General features: G+C 40.7%; 1 protein-coding gene across 1 annotated transcript in view; it reads right to left on the bottom strand.

Annotated features, from left to right (window-relative positions):
- Positions 1 to 20,343, bottom strand: part of LOC132822138 (chemokine-like protein TAFA-1) — a 474,647-nt gene that overhangs the window by 122,524 nt on the left and 331,780 nt on the right. Inside the window, exon 3 of the mRNA XM_060835206.1 lies at positions 757 to 897. Coding sequence (XP_060691189.1) covers positions 757 to 897 — 141 coding nt within the window. The remainder of the gene's footprint in view (positions 1 to 756; positions 898 to 20,343) is intronic.

Raw genomic sequence — 20,343 nt, 5'->3', positions numbered from 1 at the left:
TTCTCTTTCTGAATTCGATCTTTCTTTCCCACTCTTTATTTATCTTTCCATATTCTTTTTGGCAAAAATTTGTCTCCTTTGTCCATTGTTTTTCATCTTCCCTTCAATCTTAATAACCAATTGATAATGTGGATAGTTGACCCCAGTGTTCACCAAAATCCTATTGCCCTCACAATGCTGTTATTGCTTGTCCTTCCAACAAGCCACGACACAAGTTATAGTTTCCATATTAAATTGCTGCTTATGCTGCAAGATGTGTTGTTCTGGCAGGATGCAGCGCAACACATGAGCAAAGTGTCTCCTGGATTAACGCCTTATCCTTTGGATATGTCAGCACTCAAGGTAATGGCATTGGACCATGTTTACATCTGTGCAATAAAGTCTTATTTCTCTGTAAATTAAAATGAATCTTAAACATTGGTTTTGGCGAAAGAATGGTTCAAAGTGTGGAGACACAGCAACAGCAAACAATTTTATGTAAAGTAAGTTACTGTGCTTTAGCTGTGATATGCATCAAATACATATGAATTATCTTATTAGGTTTTGTTGTTTACTCCTTCAGAGGTCAGTATTTATATCAGTAATTACAAAGGCTGAAATTTCAACTATGTTGCTAATTCATTTAAGTATAAGTCTGCAATTTAATCAAAAAGACCACTGAACAGATTACGTTGCTTGAACTCTGACTAGCATTATATTTAACACATTTGTGTCTGCAATTTTTAAATTAAACTACTATTGATTTAATTTACTTGCCATCAACACAAGATGGTTTGGCCCTGGTTGTCCCAGCTACTTTCCCTGGCAGACAGGAACACTTTACAGTCTGTGATCGTTCTTCAATTCGATTCTTGTTACAGCATCTGTGTGCAGCTATGACTTCACATGTACCTCCATCTAAACAGGAAAGGGAATAAATTACAGTGACTTTCACAGTAAAAATATTACTTTATTTGCTATAGCTCAGAAAAACGTATCACTTAATACAAGACAATAAAAATGAAGGGAGCTCCAATAATTAAGGGGTCAAATTGCGACTTGATTGTTTTAAAAATTGTAATGAGTCGAACACATTTGTCACATGCATACTAATACTAAAGCCATTGCCAACATCCTCTAATTTGAGAATAAGTCATGTCAAAATGCAAAGCACTAAAAGAGGGAAGGAAATAGTTTCATTAAAGAACCTGCAGAAATCATGTTACACATCGAAGTCTGTCTCTTTGTTCTATGCAATGTTAATACACATTCTTATTTGTATTTATATTCTATAAAGCTGGCGTTAACTGTTAAAGTTTGTATGTATAATTTTACAATGAAGGGAAGCCTACATATATCACAGAGCTAACAACAATGCTTAATAAGTTAATCAGATATCTGTTCTGAAGAACAGTTATACTGGAATTGAAATGTAAATTTTGTTTGTCTCTCTATTCACACTGCCAGAACTGCAGAGTTTCTCCAGCATTTTCTGTGTTTGTTTCAGACTTCCACATTATTTTGCTTTGAAAGGTATTTTGCCTAATATAAAGTAAAACACTGGAATTAATGGCATAACATATAGTTTGTTAATTTCCTTTAAGCCTGACAATCTTTCAGCTGAATTTCTTGCATTCTATTTTGTTTAAACATTTTAGCTTCCAAGTGGTTGCAAAGTTCTGAATGTAGATATCTTCTAGTCTGAGATGTTATTACACACCTTTGCAGCAGGTGAGACTGAACTTGGGCCTCTTGGTTCAGAGATAGGAATGCTACCAATTCACCATAAGAACCCCTAAAATATTCATTGTACATTGAGTTTCACACCCTGTACGACACAACTTAACGGATAATTTATGTTATCGAATGCAATCTTCACATTATTACTGATATCAAGGAGCAAACATTTAATTTATTCAATTGTATTTCTCAGTCAGTTATTGAACAGATTAACTGTTCTGCTTCAATGGTAGACAGAGGGCAGTCAGACAAAGCATTAATCCTTTATATTTCTATTAATGATTAATGATTGGTGATAAAGAGTTCGATGTTGTCAATATTGCAGATCCAGAGATTGTAGAAAGTGTGGTATTGCATGTAAACCTTATTATAAATGTTTACATTTGAATACTAAACTAATTTTTAATTCACTTATGAAGTACTTATCATAAATCTAGAGATATTTCATGTGTGACCTAAATCTGCAGAGTTTTGAATTAAGTGAAATATAATTCTGAAATTAAATGATGTGAAATTCAGGCCTTCTTGTGACACATCATTACTTTAAAATTCAGTGACTATATAAAAAAACTTTAAGCTAGTAAGTTGATTTCTTTTCATGCTATTTGCCTAGATTGATTCACTTGGCAATTCAGTAGAATGTTTCCATGTACTTGCACCACCCACAAAAACTTTACAACTGACATTAACAGGTTTTTATTAAAATGAAGATATAGCATAAAAAATGACGTAATTTTAGCACAAGTTCAGCGCCAGATGCAATAATCTGATTGATTGTGGTTAGCCTCCCAAATAGCAGCTCAAACCTGAGCAATATAAGAGTTGTCCATTTGTATTTTCCCCATTGTTAAATAATTAAGTTTCCTCAAAAAATATTTGTGATGTGGAAAAGTTTTCAACTCATTCATTTCTAAACAAACAGATTTAGTAGACCAATACCCAGATTGAGCCAATTGCATGATGAGGGAAGGCTGGACAAGCTAGGTGTGCATCCTTTGGAGTTTAGAAGAGTCAGAGGGGATTTTACTGAAACATAAAAGATCCAGAGAAGACTTGACTGGATTCATGTTGAAAGGATGTTTCCTTTTATAGGAGAATCAGAAATGTCAAATTTTTAAAGTAAGACTTTATCCATTTAATACAGAGCTGAGGAAACATATTTTCTCTCATCGTTGAGAAACTTTGAAATTCCCTTCGTCAAAAGGCAGTGGATGCAGAATCTTCAAATAATTTTAAGGCGGGGTAAATAGATTCTTGATTATCAAGAGGACAAAAGATATCAGAGATATAGAGTTGAGGTAAAATCAGATCAGCCATGATATTATTAAATGGCAGAGCAGATTTAAAGACCCAAGTGGTCTACTCTTGTTCCTTGTTGTTTTACCGCTGCAGTTAGACATTTAATGCAAGAAGAGGTACAAAGAGAAAATGTTATAACTACTTAGCAATCTGATAGCATTTATTGAGACAAGCTATATTAATAAGAACAATTTTCTCCTCCTGGAGGTGAAATGTTTTGAGGCAATGAAATCAATTAAGCGAGTGGGCTGATGTAACTGAACCCTGCTGTGTCCTACCTCCAGAAGAATTAAATTCTGGGCAGGTCTACCTGTGTCAACTATCCTGCCATGCCATCAATTAAGGCCCTTACGTGGCCAATTAAAAACCTAATTTCACTGTTACGAGGACTAACAGCTGCAGGCAAACTGTTACCATTTGGCATCCACAACTGGTGCAGACAACTTCTCATCTTGCTCAAAAAATATTTGATATGAGGCTACAAATACCTGAGTGAGACACTGAACATCAGGAAGAGGGATGCTGATGAATGGTGGCAGCCTTGCACTTGCATCTGACCCCTCCACCCTATTTCCAAATGACTTCCAGCCAAAAAACACCCTTCCCATTTAATTATCTGAGCCCTGATAACTCCATGATCCTCTCTAAATGGAAAAGTGGAATTATTATCACCAACTGCGTTCTGGAAAAATTGAAGTTACTGATATGATTTGATAGTATTCAACTCCTTATTGAGAACGAGTCTACCTGAAAGATGAGATACTGTTCCTTGAGCACCTTTAGTGGGTGGCACAGTGGCACAGTGGTTAGCACTGCTGCCTACAGCGCCTGAGACCCGGGTTCAATTCCCAACTCAGGCGACTGACTCGTTCTCCCCGTGTCTGCGTGGGTTTCCTCCCACAGTCCAAAGATGTGCAGGTCAGGTGAATTGGCCATGCTAAATTGCCCATAGTGTTAGGTAAGGGGTAAATGTAGGGGTATGGGTGGGTTGCGCTTCGGCGGGTTGGTGTGGACTTGTTGGGCCGAAGGGCCTGTTTCCACACTGTAAGTAATCTTTTGAAAAGTACAGGAGTTCAGGGCAGTGAAGTCTGCAGGGGTGTGGAGCACAACATTCAAATAACAGGCAACTTGGACTGCAAAGTCACCAGAGGTGATCTGCAAAGCAATTACACCATGGTTTTGTTTGTTTGGTCTCCAGTAAAGAGGAGAATACATTGTGAGTAATTAACGCAGTATAATAGACAATAGACAATACGTGCAGGAGTAGGCCATTCTGCCCTTCGAGCCTGCACCACCATTCATTATGATCATGGCTGATCATCCTTAGTCAGTATCCTGTTCCTGCCTTATCTCCATAACCTTTGATTCCACAATCCTTGAGAGCTTTATCCAACTCTTTCTTAAATGAATCCAGAGACTGGGTCTCCACTGCCCTCTAGGGCAGAGCATTCCACACAGGAATGTAACTTATTAAAATACAGATATATTACATAATAAATTGGAAGAAGTGTCTGGAGCGCTGAACAGTTGCTGCATCTTCAACACTTGTGTGGAAAGTTGCTGTGGAAGAGAAAAAAAAGTGTTGTGATAATTTGGGAGATATTGGACAGGGCTCCGTGAAGGAAATGATGGGGAAGGTGTGTTTAGAGATGGCCTCATGCTGGAAGTGGTGGAAATGGCAGAGGTGGAGGCAGAAAATTTGAGGAGGGAAAAGTCAAAGATAGGCCACATGAAAGAAAGGCAATGTTAGAAATTAGAAGCAAAGAATGGAATTTTGGAGTGAGTGTAAGACAGCAATGATGAGGTTTTTTGACAACTCCAATCCTGATAACTAAAATGATGTCATGGTTCTGCTTGAAAGACTGAAAGGTTTAGCTAATTTCACTCATTTTGGTTTGTCTAATACATGGTCAAATTCAGTATCAATAGATCTTTTTCAAAATTCTGTCCAACAGATTTTACAAAGGTCACAATTTATATTCTGTGGATCCACTGTCCAGATAAAATTGGAATTTTACACTGTGACAGCAAAAATAAAAAGTTATTTCATGTGGCTCCTTTATGAATTATGATGTTACATGTTGACCTTAACATGTACTTTTTCATACAATATTGAGAGGTTGCAGAACACCCCAAAATATCAATAAGTTGTTACTTTAAATTGGCTGTCTCAGTACAAGTGAAAAAAGGGGAAAAATACATGTTAAATTACATGAAGGCCAATGTGAGAAACAGGAAAGTGAAAAGATTTCATACCAGTCTTAATAATGGCTGTAAGGATAGGAGAGTGAGAAGAAAAATATATCTTTTTCTTTAATGACTTATCTGACGCACCAGATTTCATTACCATGTTTTTCAGGCTGGTGTTCTAGTTTTGTGAGTTAAAAAGAAAGATCCATTTCCCACTGGGACAAGAATAAGCATAGACTAAAACATGAATGAGGTTCATTTCCCAGAGGGTAAGATAAAATGGGAGAGGTCTGTCAATAAAAATACCTTTCTACATCCTGGACAGTATGTGCAACCACCTAAAGGGGGGGGGGGGGGGGGGGGGGGGGGGGTGGAATGGAGATTGGATAAGGAAACTGAACTAGTTTCTGATATAGCAGAATCACTACCAGAAGTCATTGCATTATTCAGGTCATCCTTTCTGAAAAGGATGGCAGGAATGATTGAGTACAGATAGTATTACAAGGTGTAATGTGCCTCTTGCCTAATCCCAGCTTTGACTGGCATCTCTCCTGGAGCACTATTTAACCCAATGGGGTAATATTACCTCCACCCAACATGTCACTCTCTGCTAATGGGAAAATCAGACTTAGGAAAGGTAAACTAATATTACGATGTTCTAGTGAAGTTGAATGCAAGCTTGAGAACCAGGACCTTTTGACTTGGTACACTAAGTCAAAATGGGTACCCGTTCTTTTTGAATACACTGCATAGGTTATTTTCCTCTGTTCTGTGTTGTTTCTCTGTGCTGCAGTGTGTAGTGGCATGCTGAAATAATGTTCTAATGCAGCTTTGTTCGTGGGTGTTGAGACCCAATGAACACAGTCCTCCGATTTCTCAAAACAAATCCAAACAAGCAGACAAAACGCATCTAGAAACCCTAGCCACTCTCCCCTACATCAAAGACATCTCAGAAATGATTGCCAGACTACTCAGACCCCTTGGCATCAAGGTAGCCCACAAACCCACCAACACACTAAATCAGCAGCTAATGAACTTGAAAGACCCTATACAGACAACAAGCAAAACTAATGTAATTTACAAAATACCCTGCAAGAACTGTATCAAACACTACATTGGGCAAGCTGGTAGAAAGCTAGCTACCAGGATACATGAACATCACCTAGCCACACAAAGACATGACCAACTATCACTAGTATTGTTACATACAGATGAGGAATGACCCACTTCAACTGGGACAACACATCCAACCTAGGACAAGCCAAACAGAGACACACACAAGAATTTCTAGAAGCATGGCATTCCAACCGGAACTCTAACAATAAACACATTGACGTGGATCCCAATTTACCACCCTGAGAAAGAGAACCGGAAATGGCGTCATCATAGGAAATGACATCATCCACCCATGGAAACCTAAACACATAAATAGAAAGTGGGCCATGCCACCAGTGCTTTATCTGGATGCTCACTGGTGATGTTATCTAGTATGGTGATGAAACATGTGAAAATGAACCTTCCAGCTCAGTGAACAAACCTACATCTAGAATCTCAACCTGAGCTACAGATCTTCTCAAAACTCGCTAACCTTTATCCTTTGTTCTTCCTGCCTCCTCCCCTCTTCCACTGGCTTAAAAACTTTTCATTTCTTTCTTCAGTTCTGATGAACACTTGACCTGAAACATTAATTCTGTTTTCATGCAATAGATGCCTCTTGACTTGCTGAATTTTTGCAACTATTTTTGTTCTTATCACAAAAATCCAATTTCTGTGAAATGTTACAGTAAAACTAATCCCTTCTAGGGATGGAACAGCACAGAAGATATTTTGGGATTCCTTCCAAAGACCAACTAATTTACCCTGTGCATTCTTGAGGTTCATCCATTCATTTACAATTATGACTCAAATCTTGTCAACTGCCAGGTATGCTGAAAGATCTTTCATTCCCATACCTTTAGAGTGTAACACTTCTGTTATGCTGGTGGCAGTGCTCTGCACTTGAACACTTTCACAAAAGTTGACTTCTCCATCCTTTGTGTCAGGTCATATCTTTACATTTTTCTTTATTTAGGATTGTGGACCAAAATGGTAAAAGGATACTACTGCAAACCATGGAAGGAGTTTCTGCACATCTGAAAACAATCTACCAGAATTCTTTGTGATCTGTGTTTACCTTGCAGTTTTGCTCAAGTCGTTCAAGGGGATGGAAGAGGTGGGGAGAAAATGCCAAAGATGCCACAGTATTGGGGGCCATTGTGCTGGGTATATTTCACCAGAGATGGATTGCTGATTGGTTTGTAGAATCAGCTCTGGTTGTGGAGACCAGGAGTCATTAGTATGACAACAACTCGCTATTAGCTCTTGGGCAGATGAACAGAGAGTATGTGAATAAAACAAGTGCATAAGGCTTCAGATTGCAAAAGAGAAAGGCTCTCTCTCAGTAGTGAAGTAACCAAAGCCTTGAAGATATCCAACTGCAGGTAGTTCAATAATGCAATGGTTGCGTTCTTGTGCGACCCCCGCAATATAGAAAAATTGCTTTTTAAAAACAGCACTTAAAGTATTGGCAATGTAATCACATTACAGTCAACACACATTTTAAAAGTTAGCATTTTAGAAATATTGTTAATCGCGTTACAGTGAATTCGCATTAACAAAATGCATAATGCAGCAGAACAACCCATGTTCTCACTCACCTATTTCTGTAAACTATTGCCTCTGGTCACTGACTGAAACAATGCACAATCAGTGAGCCAACAAAAGCAATAAGGTATAAAAACAATCAGGGCAGAACATCTTGGAAGAAGCAAAAGGAACATCTCAAATCTAATGGAACTGTGTTTTGCTAGTATATTTTTCTCGACCCATAACATATAGTTTTGGTTGTTTGCCTGTGTTGTCTGTATGTGTGCCTAGGGGTTTATGAAGCGGTCAGTGTTTCAGCTAATAGTCACATCTTTGTCTATCTGCGGTTAGAATTGATTTATTTGTAATTATTAATAGTTCATGTTAAGTACAGAAACGTGCTCAATCAGGTAAACGTGGACTTTGAGTGATCAGATTAAACCTTTTAACTTTTGTGATGATCCTGGGAGTTATCGGACTTGAGTATTAGTGTATTTTTCTGTTGGTGCAGAATGACTAAAAGAATCACTCGATACCCAGCCCCACTTCCATCAAAGAGTTTATTGTTTTATATTGTTGGGCAGCCTAGGGATTTCTCCACTGAACAAAGGGAAACATACATCACTTATATGTTTGCTTTTGGCCCACACTGGCTGTTACAAACCAATCATATTATTCATTGATTATGTAAGCATCCAATCGGGTTAATTATGTGACTGCGTGATCATAGCTTTAGGTCATCTCATGATTTCAATGTTCACCAGGGTCCCCCATTCCCTTTGCATTTATCTTTGGTCCTTCACAATACATCTTATTCAAACACATTCCAGGCTTCAGCTCCTGTATCAGTTATTCAGTACTCCACGGCTGATATGAAAAGGGCTTCTTCTATCTGCCTGACATTGAACATCACAGGAATAAAATGAAATCCCTTAATGTCTGTATACCTAAAATTCCATTTTGAAATATGATATGTAGCTACAGTTACCTGGGGGTCTAACTGATGTGGGTCAGACCTTTCCCTTTTCTCCCATGATCAACACCAGAATTTGGCTTCTTTCAAAGTTCTCAAGGATGTACCTTATCAAACAGTCTTCATACAAATAGCTGTATCTGCTTCTGTTTCAACAGAATCCATTGTATGCATTTCATGCGACCTTTCGTGTGATACCTTCATTTTATTACTTTTGATCTACTCCTTCTATGAAGATGCAATTACTTGAGTTAATAGTTTAATTTCAAACAACAGAGTATGGAACTGTTGACTAAGAAACCACTTTCAATTATGTTATGTGGCTTCAGCTATGGGTTGCGCTAACATATCCAAGTGGGTTGTGACATGTGATACTGCAGAACATCCCATTTATGCTATTCAAAAATCTGGTCTTTGCATCCCCTAGAACTTTTGTATCCATCAGTGAACCAGCCTTTATTGCATATCACTTGTTGCCCTTGAGAATGTAGTGGTGCGCTGCCTTCTTAAACTTCTGCACTGCACATGCTGTAGGTTGACCTGTGGAATTGTGGGCAAAAGTTAAGATTGCCTGATGGGAAAATAGGCCAACTCCCGGGTTATAACACAATAAGTTAAAGGACTATGGCAAAAGGTTAGAAATAGTGCTGAACTTAGCAACCCTCCTCAGAATATGATTAAATGGCTTTTCATATAGAGTCATAGAGATGTACAGCATGGAAACAGACCCTTCTGTCCAACCCGTCCATGCCAACCAGATATTCCAACCCAATCTAGTCCCATTTACTAGCACCCGGCCCATATCCCTCCAAAACCTTCCTATTCATATACCCATCCAAATGCCTCTTAAATGTTGTAATTGTACCAGCCTCCACCACATCCTCTGGCAGCTCATTCCATGCATGTACCACCCTCTTTGTGAAAAAGTTGCCCCTTAGGTCTCTTTTTTATCTTTCCCCTCTCACCCTAAACCTATGTCCTCTAGTTCTGGAGTCCCCGATGCCAGGGAAAAGACTTTGTCTATTTATCGTATCCATACCCCTCATAATTTTGTAAACCTCTATAAAGTCACCCCTCGGCCTCCAACGCTCCAGGGAAATCAGCCCCAGCCTGTTCAGCCTCTCCCTGTAGCTCAGATCGTCCAACCTTGGCAACATCCTTGTAAATCTTTTCTGAACCCTTTCAAATTTCACAACATCTTTCTGATAGGAAGGAGACAAACAAGACATTCATATGCAAAAACAAAGTTATGGAATGACAAGTGCAACTCAATGTTTTGTAAAGTCAATTGGATAACACAAATCAAAATTTAATTTATTGGCCTAACAAATGATGAACATCTAATAATAATTTCTGTCAAGCATTGATAGATTTTTAAGTATGAAAATCTTGTTTTCCTTTCTGTAAAACGCAAAACTTGGAAGAAAAACTGAGAACACTTTGTATCTCTCCGTCTCTCAAGTTTTAGCCAAAACTGCAGCAGTACTATGGTCAATAAAGTCCTGATTTTGTTAGATCAAGCTGTTGTAATTTTCTGTTGAGTATTTTTGATTTTTTTGGCTCTCATATTCCTAGCTTTTGTAGCTATTGTTAATCCAAGACCCACAATGCCCATAGGGAGGGAATTCCAGGATTTTGACCCAGTTTTGTAAAACAGCAAATGTTTAATCAAAAAGGGTATCTTTTTTCTAAGAACTGCATGGCAAATTTGAGCAAGATCCTGTCCATATATCACATCTTCACACAACCCAGCAATTTAAATGGGGGCATCAAATGAAATATCTCCAGATTGTAGTTTTATAATTTTTATACTGTTTGTTAAAACCCACATAATTATTGTCAGTCTTTCAAGATATTTCAAAGTCTGACTGTGCATTTTAATAATGATTTTTCTTGCAAATTTCATCCATAAGATCCAAATCTTCCTCCCTATCTAACTGATGGGCACTCACTCTACAACACATACCTGATCTTATTTTTATTAGGAAGTGACCATGACAAGACCAGTGCTTGTTTCTCCTTCAGCAGGGACAGAATTTGTGACCACAGATCCACTTCATATTGCTTATAGTTGTAGTGATTATAACCAGGTTGATCTCATTGACTATGAGATCCTAGATTGGTGTTGTTAACTTAGGCCAATCAGGATGCCTTGGTTGACCAATATAAACAGGGATCTCAGTCCCACGCTCCTGATCTTTGGGCACCCGGTACGGAGGAGGGAGGGCAGGTCTGAAGACCTCCTCGTGGGTCTGCTCCTGGGCCTAGCCAAACTGGCCATAAACAGGTCCAGGCAGCAGGCCTTGGAGGGGGTCGTTAGGGCCGACTGCCTGCCCCTCTTCCGCGGTTACGTTAGGGCCCGGGTGTCCTTGGAGAAGGAGCACGCGGTGTCCACCAACACCCTGGAGTTGTTCAGGGAGAGGTGGGTGCCGCAGGGAGTGGAGTGCATCATTTCCCCCTCCAACGCTATTTTAATTTAGTCCTTGCCCTCCCCTTCACTGTTTTGATCACACAGCATTGCCCTTTGATGTGAAGGGCACTGCTTGTCACAGGCCACTCGGGTGTTTTCCTACTTTTCCTGGTGGTGGAAATTGAATAAAGATTTGTACACCTTGTCTCTCTCAAAAAAAAATAAACAGGGATCTCAGTCCCACGCTCCTGATCTTCAGGCACCCGGTGCGGAGGAGGGAGGGCAGGTCTGAAGACCTCCTCGTGGGTCTGCTCCTGGGCCTGGCCAAACTGGCCATAAACAGGTCCAGGCAGCGGGCTGTGGAGGGGGTCGTTAGGGCCGACTGCCTGCCCCTCTTCCGCGGTTACGTTAGGGCCCGGGTGTCCTTTGAGAAGGAGCACGCGGTGTCCACCAACACCCTGGAGTTGTTCAGGGAGAGGTGGGCGCCGCAGGGAGTGGAGCGCATCATTTCCCCCTCCAATGCTATTTTGATTTAGTCCCTGCTCTCCCCTTCACTGTTTGATCACACAGCATTGTCCTTTTTGATGTGAAGGGCACTGCTTGTCACAGGCCACTCGGGTGTTTTCCTATTGTTTCTGGTGGAGGATATTGAATAAAGACTTGTACACTTTGTGTCTCACTGTGTCTCACACCTGCACACACACAACATGGGTGCTGGGGAAAAAATAAGCACTACCACAATTAGGCGGTAGTGTGGGGGTTTAAAAAAAAAGGGAAAGGAAGAAAAAAAAATAAACAGGAGTAAAGAAAAAAAATATAAACAGGGATCATCACACAGCATTGCCCTTTTTGATGTGAAGGGCACTGCTTGTCACTGGCCACACTGGTGTTTCCTTTCTTCCTGGTGGTGGAAACCAAATAAAGATTTGTGCACCTTGTGTCTTTCATTGTGTCCCACACCTGCACGCACAGAACATGGGTGCTCAGGGAGAAAATAGCAATACCGCAGTTAGGCGGTAGTGTGGGGATTTTGTTTTAAAAATAAAAGTGTCAGAGGTTCTATTCACTCTGAGAGCTGGCTCTTGAGGGAGGTGGACCAGTGTGTGTGCAAAGACTCTCCTCCTTGACTGCATCTGAGAGGAAGGGAAATCAACAGGAGTTTTGGGAAAAAAAAGAAAAAAAAACTTTTTTAAATAATCAGGGATCATGTCTGCGCTTACCCCTGCCTGGACGGAATTTGGCATTGATTCCAAGGTCCCGTACTTCCTCCTGGAACCTGTGTCCCACAACCTGAGCTGCCTCCGGAGTTTTAGTTTTGTCCCTTTTAGGGATGTATCATGACGGACCTGTACAGACTGCTGCTGCACACCATCCATCTCTTCTCCCTCATTCACTGCCCATACACGCCTTAGCGTTCCCATTTATTACCACCGGGTAGTGGAGATCCTCAATGGAGGTCTCTCTACACGGGAGTCCTCCCCCTTTCTCTCGGGGATCTGGGGTGGAGGGTGCTGCATGCAGTGGTCCCCTGCAACTGCAGATTGCGGTGGTTCACAGGCTCCCAGCCCAACTGTTTGTTCTGTGGTGCTATGGAGCCCGTCAACCATGTATATATTGGGTGTGAGTGTTTGTATCCCCTTTTTGATTTCCTCAAAAACCTCCTTCTCCGTTTTCAGTTGCACTTCAGTCCCACGTTTCTGATCTTTGGGGACCTGGTGCGGAGGGGGGTGCATAGGTCAGAGGACCTCTTCATGGGTCTGCTCCTGGGCCTGGCCAAACTGGCCATAAACAGGTCCAGGCAGTGGACCGTGGAGGGGGTCATTATGGCTGACTACCTGACCTTCTTCCATGGGTATGCCAGAGCCCGGGTGTCCTTGGAGAAGGAGCACGCAGTGTCCACCAACACCCTCGTGATTTTCAGGGAAAGGTGGGTACCACACGGAGTGGAGTGCATTATTTCCCCCGCAACTCTATTTTGATTTAATCCCTGCCCTCCCCTTCACTGTTTGATCACACAGCTTTGCCCTTTGATGTGAAGGATACTGCTTGTCATTGGCCACTCGGGTGCTTCTTTGCTTCCTGGGGAGAAATAAGCACTACTGCTATTTGTCAGTAAGGTAGGAAAAAAAATTAAAAAAGATATAACCAGAAGATAGATTCTAGTATCTAAGAAAAAAAATATATAAACATGGGATTTAGAATCTCCTCTGCTCAAGGAACTGACTCTGTGCTGACTGGGCCACAGTCAGTTTGTCGCTGCTGCTTTTGTTTTCTGATTTAATGTAGGGAAATCTGATTCCTGACCTGGCTGAATTATTTAACCAGTTTGTTAAGTGGTATTCTGTTTTTAGTGAGGACTGATTTCTAAACTGCTTGAGCTACACAGTCAATGTGTTTCAGGTGTAACTCGGTTCTCATTAGGGGATTGTTGTTTCACTGGCTGGTTACAACCTCTATGTCACTGTTTTCTCTTTTAGTTTGAGAAAATGACAATATTGATTTTGTGGCAGGGCTTAGCCCTCGCACTCTAGTTTTTTTTTGTATGTGTCTTCCCTTTTATTTTGCTGTTTGAACTGAGCCCTTGTGAGAAAATATATCTTACCAGATGAGCTGTTCCTATGAGTTGGCCTGATCCTAGGACTAGGCCTCTGCAAAGATTGAACATCTGTGTGTGTGCTGGGAGTGAGCACTGCTTTTATTCTGAAGTTTGGGTGTTGACCCTGCCTTTGGGAGTGAACCAAACCCCTGAGAGTTAACTGCACCTTTACAATGTACTGTGTTCCTGTGAGTTCCTTCTCCAAGGATGGGCCAGGACTCTATGGAGACTGAACACCTGTGTGCTATGCATTTGCTGCCTTCAGGAGTGGATTCTACCCTCGGTTGTGCACTATGTTTTTAGCAATGGACTCTGCAGTTTGCTGTGGACTCCATTTCTGAAAAGGCACTTTGTACACTGGAGCGGACTCTGCTCTGGGGGATGGACTCTATATTTTGAAGAGAACTGTTTATGGTAATGAACTCTGTACTAGAAAGGACCCTGTTTGTTGATAATTGATCCTGTCTTGTTGCTTGTTGGGTTTATCAGTTGCACTGTCTTGCATCCCTGACAGTGACGCAGGACTTACTGTAAGCTGGGAGGCTCATAGGTTATCCTGAAAGCTGTCACCCCTAGAGCTAGGTAGGCCGTCCTGTGAACCAGAAGGTTGGTAGGCTGCCCCAAAAGCCAGAAGGTGGGTAGGCCACCCAATGCCAGTCGCCCCGAGAGCCAGAAGGTGGGTAGGCTGTTCTGAACACTGTCGTCCTGAGAAGGGGTAATCGGGACGGGCTGTCCTAGAAGGTGTGTCAGAGAGGCCGAGAGCTAGAAGATGCGTAGGGACAGGCTGAGATCCGGAAGGCTTGTGGGCTGCCATGTTCATTGTCGTCTCAGGAAATGGGACGGGCTGTCCTAGAGGTGGCTGGAAGATATGTCAGGGCAGTCCACACAGCGGATGGCGCATTGGGATAGGCAAGAGCCAAAAGGCGGTGGGGCCGCCCTCAGCGCTGTCATCTTGGGCCGGTTGGGGAAACAGGACAGGCTGTCCTACAGAAGGTGTGTCAGGGCAGACCAAGAGCCAGAAGTGACATGGGGCGGGCTGCCTTTGAGTGGCCGGAAGGTGGGAGGGATGGATAGGTTGCTGGGGGTACGTCTGGATTCTATGCACTGTTTCTTATCTAGTTGGATCGTCTTGCATATATGTGTTACTGGTTCTTTTGTGATGCTGAAAGTGGGATTTGAGGTTTGTTCTCATTTCCCTGAAAACTGTCTGAGCAGTAGGGTTTGGGGCCTGGCTTTGCTGCTCTTCTTTCCCTGTAAAATTGCTGTTTCTTTATATAGCTGTTAATGTTAACTGTGTTGTAAACTGTATTGTGTAATAAAATTTTAAAAAGGGATTCAGAAGGTCTCCTCAATCTAGGCTCTGCGTGAGCTGATCAGAGCCAATGTGTTGTGTACATGTAAATAAAAGGTGACAGTAAAAAACAATTAAACAGGAGATCACTTAGGCATTACCCTTGAAGAGAAGGGTACTTGAATGATTTCTTTTGGTTTTTTCCCCTAGTGGTGGAATAAAGTCTTCTGTGCTTGTTGTTTCTTCACTGTGTCCTACACCTTCAAGGGTGCTAGGGAGAAATAAGCACTACTGCTGTTTGTCAGGAGGATGGCAAAAAAACAATCAAAAAAAGATATAACCTGGAGATTAGAATCCAAGAAAAAAATAAACATGGGATCTAGAATTTCCTCTGCTCAGGGAACTGACTCTGACCTGGCTGGGCCACAGTCAGCATACTGTGCACAAGGAAATAAAAGGGTGGCTTGGTGATGGGATACCAGCCTTTGTGCTGTTATTTCAGTGGCAACGGGAGAAAACAGGTTGTGTCTGAAGAACATTCGCTCACAACAGTCATCTTGGAGTTGGGGTAAGAATTTCTGACACCTTGCCTTTATTTCGCAATCTTGAATCATTTGTCGAAGACTGGGTCCAGTATGTGGAAAGAACGTAATAGTTTTTCCAGGCAACTGACATCAGGGCAGATGCAAAGCAATGGGTAATATTTCTGATTGTTTGTGGACCCGCAAGCATTTTCGGTTGTCAGGGGCTGAACTTTCCCAGAGGCACCAGACATTAAAACTTCCAGGAGTTGATGGAGAAGGTGGGCACCGCAGGGAGTGGAGTGCTTTATTTCCCCCTTCAACTCTAATTTGATTTAATCCCTACCCTTCCCTTCACTATTTTGATCACGCAGCATTGCCCTCGATCAGAAGGGCATTGCTTGTCACTGGGCACCCCGGTGTTTCCTTTTTTCTGAGTGATGGAAATTAAAAAATATTTGTACACCTGTTGTCTTTCACTGTGTCTCACACCTGCACACACACAACATAGGTTAAAAAAATAACTAGGGGATTGAGACTCTCCTCAGTTCAGAGGCTGACCATGAGCTGGCTGGTCACAGCCAGTGTACTGTGCACAAGTAAACAAAAGATGACTTGGTGATGGGATACCGGCCTCTGTGCAGTTATTTCAATATTTATACAAACAATTTTGGGTAGTCACACCTTGGCAATTTCATCTTTTGACCTTTCATCCATTCTTCAGCAAAATAATTCTGATTACTATCTTCTACATGAAAATAAAATCTTAGTTTCTAAGCTTCACTTTTTGGCAAGCATATGTTAATTCCAACTAAATCCAAAGGAGAGTTAGGAAGCAACCTTTTTTACTTCATACTAGGTTTATTTACAAATTGCAACATTGCACATGTTTGCTTCTCCCATAATCAACAGCCAGCAATGTCCCAACAGTACTTTCTTATATATGTTCAACATACTTCATTAAGCAGTCCACAGCATTGATAATACAATTTACATATCATCAGTATTGTAGGATGTGAGGAGGATTAAAAAAGTTGGACTAGTTGGTAGAACGGGCAGACATGTGGTGGGTTAAACTTAATGCAGAGAACTATGAAGTAATTCATTTCTGTAGGAAGAATGAGGAGAGATATCACAAAATAAAGAGTACAATTTGCACAAATCATTGAATATGTAGGGCAGACTGTGAAGGCTGTTAATAAAACATGGAGGTCCTTGGCCTTTATAAGTAGAGGCATGGAGTGCAGAATGTAGGAAAGACATGTTAAGGTTTTATAAACCACTCATGTAACCTCAGCTGGCATATTGCATATCATTCTGGGTAACACATGTTCAGAAGGGTATGAATGGATTAGAGACGCAGAAAGGATTCACAAGGTTCCAGGTGGAAGGACTTCATCGTGTTTTTCTGAGGAATGTTTAAAGGTGATTGGGCATAAGAACCTTTTGAGGCATCTGCATAGAATAGATGACTGAAACAATTCACTTGAAGTGAAAATGATTGTTGGGCTAACTTATGCTATTGGTGCAGGAAGCCAGCATAGACACAATGACTGAAATGGCCTCCTTTTTGTACTGTAATCATTCTATTGGTTCTATGATTTAGTGCCACTGGTGGGTTGATGCATACTGTGCACTATTGGACAGAATATCCTTGGTTTATATTGGCAACTGTGACCAATAACCTGATATCAATGTTTAAATAAGCTTTCCAACTATTTGACATGGGAATTCTGGCAAACTGTTTCAAGGCCAACTTGTAATTGAGTTGATAGGCTTTGAATGCAATTTGGAACAGAAGCTGTAAAATTATTGGACTTGACATTGGGCAGTAGGGTGGAACTTAGTCCAATATTTCTGATACATACAAAGTAATATCCATGTACTGTTGAAAAACATAATGGCAATTTAATGGCACCCATCATTATTGGTACACAAAAAACCTAATAATTTGTGGTAAAGTAGATAATATATGCTGTTGGTTCCATTCACCAGAAACTGGATGATTTTCACTACTCTGAGAATATTCTCAAGTAAATCAACAAAATTTCAATCATGAGCGTCTCCATTGAAATGAATTGGATGCCATGTAATTACTGGATTTGTACTGTAAATGCAAATTAATCATGCCACTGCCATTTGGGCCTGGTCATACATTTCCTAATGATCTGAGTAATGCTGTGAGCTTTTGTGATCCTGGCCTGAAAATGCAGTTTCGGAGCCCTAGAAATATAACACCAAATGCTATGGAGGCCGCTAGACTAAATTTATTTCTAGAGGTTTTTCAAACTTTGGAAAAAGAATCCGTTTTGGCAGTCCTTTTGTGCCAGTTGTGCCATCAACACTCCTGTTAGTGTCGGAAGGAAATCATTTTCAGAGTGCAAAGCTGTTCTGACACTCCGAATCGCAAATTAGTAGATTGGTTTCACAAAATAATTTTGGAACATAATATAAGTAAAAACGTTTGTAGATGTACACACCTAAGCAGTCAGTTATTCATTCATTAATAACTTCTGAACCACAATTAAATCAGAATGTCTTCTTTCCTTCTTTCTCTCTTTCTTTTTTTCTCTCTTTCTCTCTTTCTTTCTTTATCTCTTTTTTTCTTTCTTATTCTCTTCCTACATTGAGTCAAATTCACCTTTTTTTTCTCCACTATTGCTTGTTTGTTTCTCTTTCCTTCAATCTATTTGGTGAAAGAGGTTAGGCCATTGGACTGGACATTCATAAGGTCCCAGATGCAAGATTAATATTGTAGCACCACTTTCAATGCACATTTGCAGCAAGTTAAGGTGCAGATATTTGAATTGAAGGATAAGGGAAAAGAATTCAATTTCACAAGAAATAGCCTTCCAGTGATTTCTGCACCAAAAGGTACAGATGTACCCACGCATACCATTGGTTCTACCAAACAATAAAAAAAAATTAACGTGTCCTGACTATTACTGCTTACGGCAATCACAATGTAAGAGAATTTTATCAATTTATTTTGAAGGGAATATAGTGTTGCAATAAAAAACACAAAGCCAACACTGAATGACTTTATTTCAAAATAACAAAAGGTGTGTTGTCGTCAGCTCATCATATCAAAATTTCTTTCAATTAAAGTCTGAAGAGCACTTCTGATGAGCTTTGCTCAAATGATTCAGAAGAAAGCAACATAAAGCTGAGTTTTATAGCCTCCTTCAGCATTTGAAGGTTACAGAGCTTGTACAGTACAATGACTGACTTTTCCACCTGCCCTGAGCTGCCTCCCATTTTATAGTGTGCAGTGATGCAGTTTGGAGCAGAAGCTATAAAATTATTGGACTTGAAATTGCCCAGTAGGATGGAACTTAGATCAGGCAGTGTGTGCACCCTTGAATCTATTAAGTCTCTTGAGTGGACACTCATGTGCCTTATTCCACCTCCATTGCTATTTTATCTCCAAAGCGCGTGGCCTGGCAACCTTTACTGAGTGGGTTGGTGTTAGTTGGAGTGGAGAGGTGGATGAGGGGAGAGGACCTCTTTTGGTTCACTGAACCAGTCAGAGGCCTGTCCTCAATCAAGATCATACACCCCTTTTAACACTCCCACCCTGGCCTCTCAAACCCCACTCTCCACTCCCTCTCTGGGCTACCTAGCCAGGCCTTGCCAATACCCAGCACCCGAGTTGACGTTTAGCTCCATAATCTCCTCTTGTTTGGATATTACCTCTAATCCCAGCGATGGCTAACATTCAAACCTGTTCATTAGATTAGCCAGTAGCTCTCTAAGGTACAATTTCCTCCTCTGATGGAGGCAGAAACCTTGACTTTAAACAACTAACAAAGCTTCAATTGCATAATTGCTGAAGGAAGTCTACTTCTTCACAGATGGGCTCTTTTTGAATTTTTAATGGGGCAGGGGGAATGAAACTTTTGATAAAATCTAGCCCTTGGTACCAGCTATATGAAAATAAATAATCTGGGTGAAATCTCTAAGTAGGTTTTAAAATCTCCCTATTTGTTATTTGCAATATTTTGTACTAAAATAATCAGTTAAAAATTATTTAAAATGTGACTTTTCCACTATAATACAGTCTTTCTTTCCATCATTTCTGTCAGTTGTATGGAGGCTGAGTTCCTGAGATAAGATATTCTAGCACCTTCCCAAATGTTCCAAGGACTCCTCCTTCCCCACCCACTTCGCCTTCTGGTGTGACAGTGACGTTGAATCTGGTTCGACACCGAGAAGCCGTGTCAGCTTTGAAATCATTATATTTTCTTAAAATGAATTTGTGGTCAATTTCCTAAGGTGGAAATTCAACCTACAGAACTCTATTTTGATGAAGTGTTTTAGGTCAAATGTTTGAGTCAGCAGAATGTTTTCTTATCTAATTCAGTTACCCAGGAGATTTGATTATTTAAAATATTTTGGCAATTACTATTTGTGGGACCTTATGCTGGTGTATTCATTTAACTGCTAATTATACTGTATTGTGATTCATTGAATCCTCTCATGATATAGTCAGAGACAGGAAATAAGGATAAAAGGTGAATTTTATTTGTGCAAGGGTCTAATTTAAACTTCTAAAGAATTATCCTGCAGCTACATTGGCCCTTTACCAGTTCCATCATGGCTGTTGTATTCTGGAGAGGCTGTGCTTTTCAAAGAGTGACTGAGCACAACCTAGCAACACAAATTCAAAAACATTACAACCTACTATATTATAATGAAGTGTTGCTTTCACAAGTGCAT

Source organism: Hemiscyllium ocellatum, chromosome 14, assembly GCF_020745735.1.
Source record: "Hemiscyllium ocellatum isolate sHemOce1 chromosome 14, sHemOce1.pat.X.cur, whole genome shotgun sequence".
Classification (NCBI taxonomy): domain Eukaryota; kingdom Metazoa; phylum Chordata; class Chondrichthyes; order Orectolobiformes; family Hemiscylliidae; genus Hemiscyllium; species Hemiscyllium ocellatum.
This window is presented reverse-complemented; position numbering and strand designations above follow the sequence as displayed.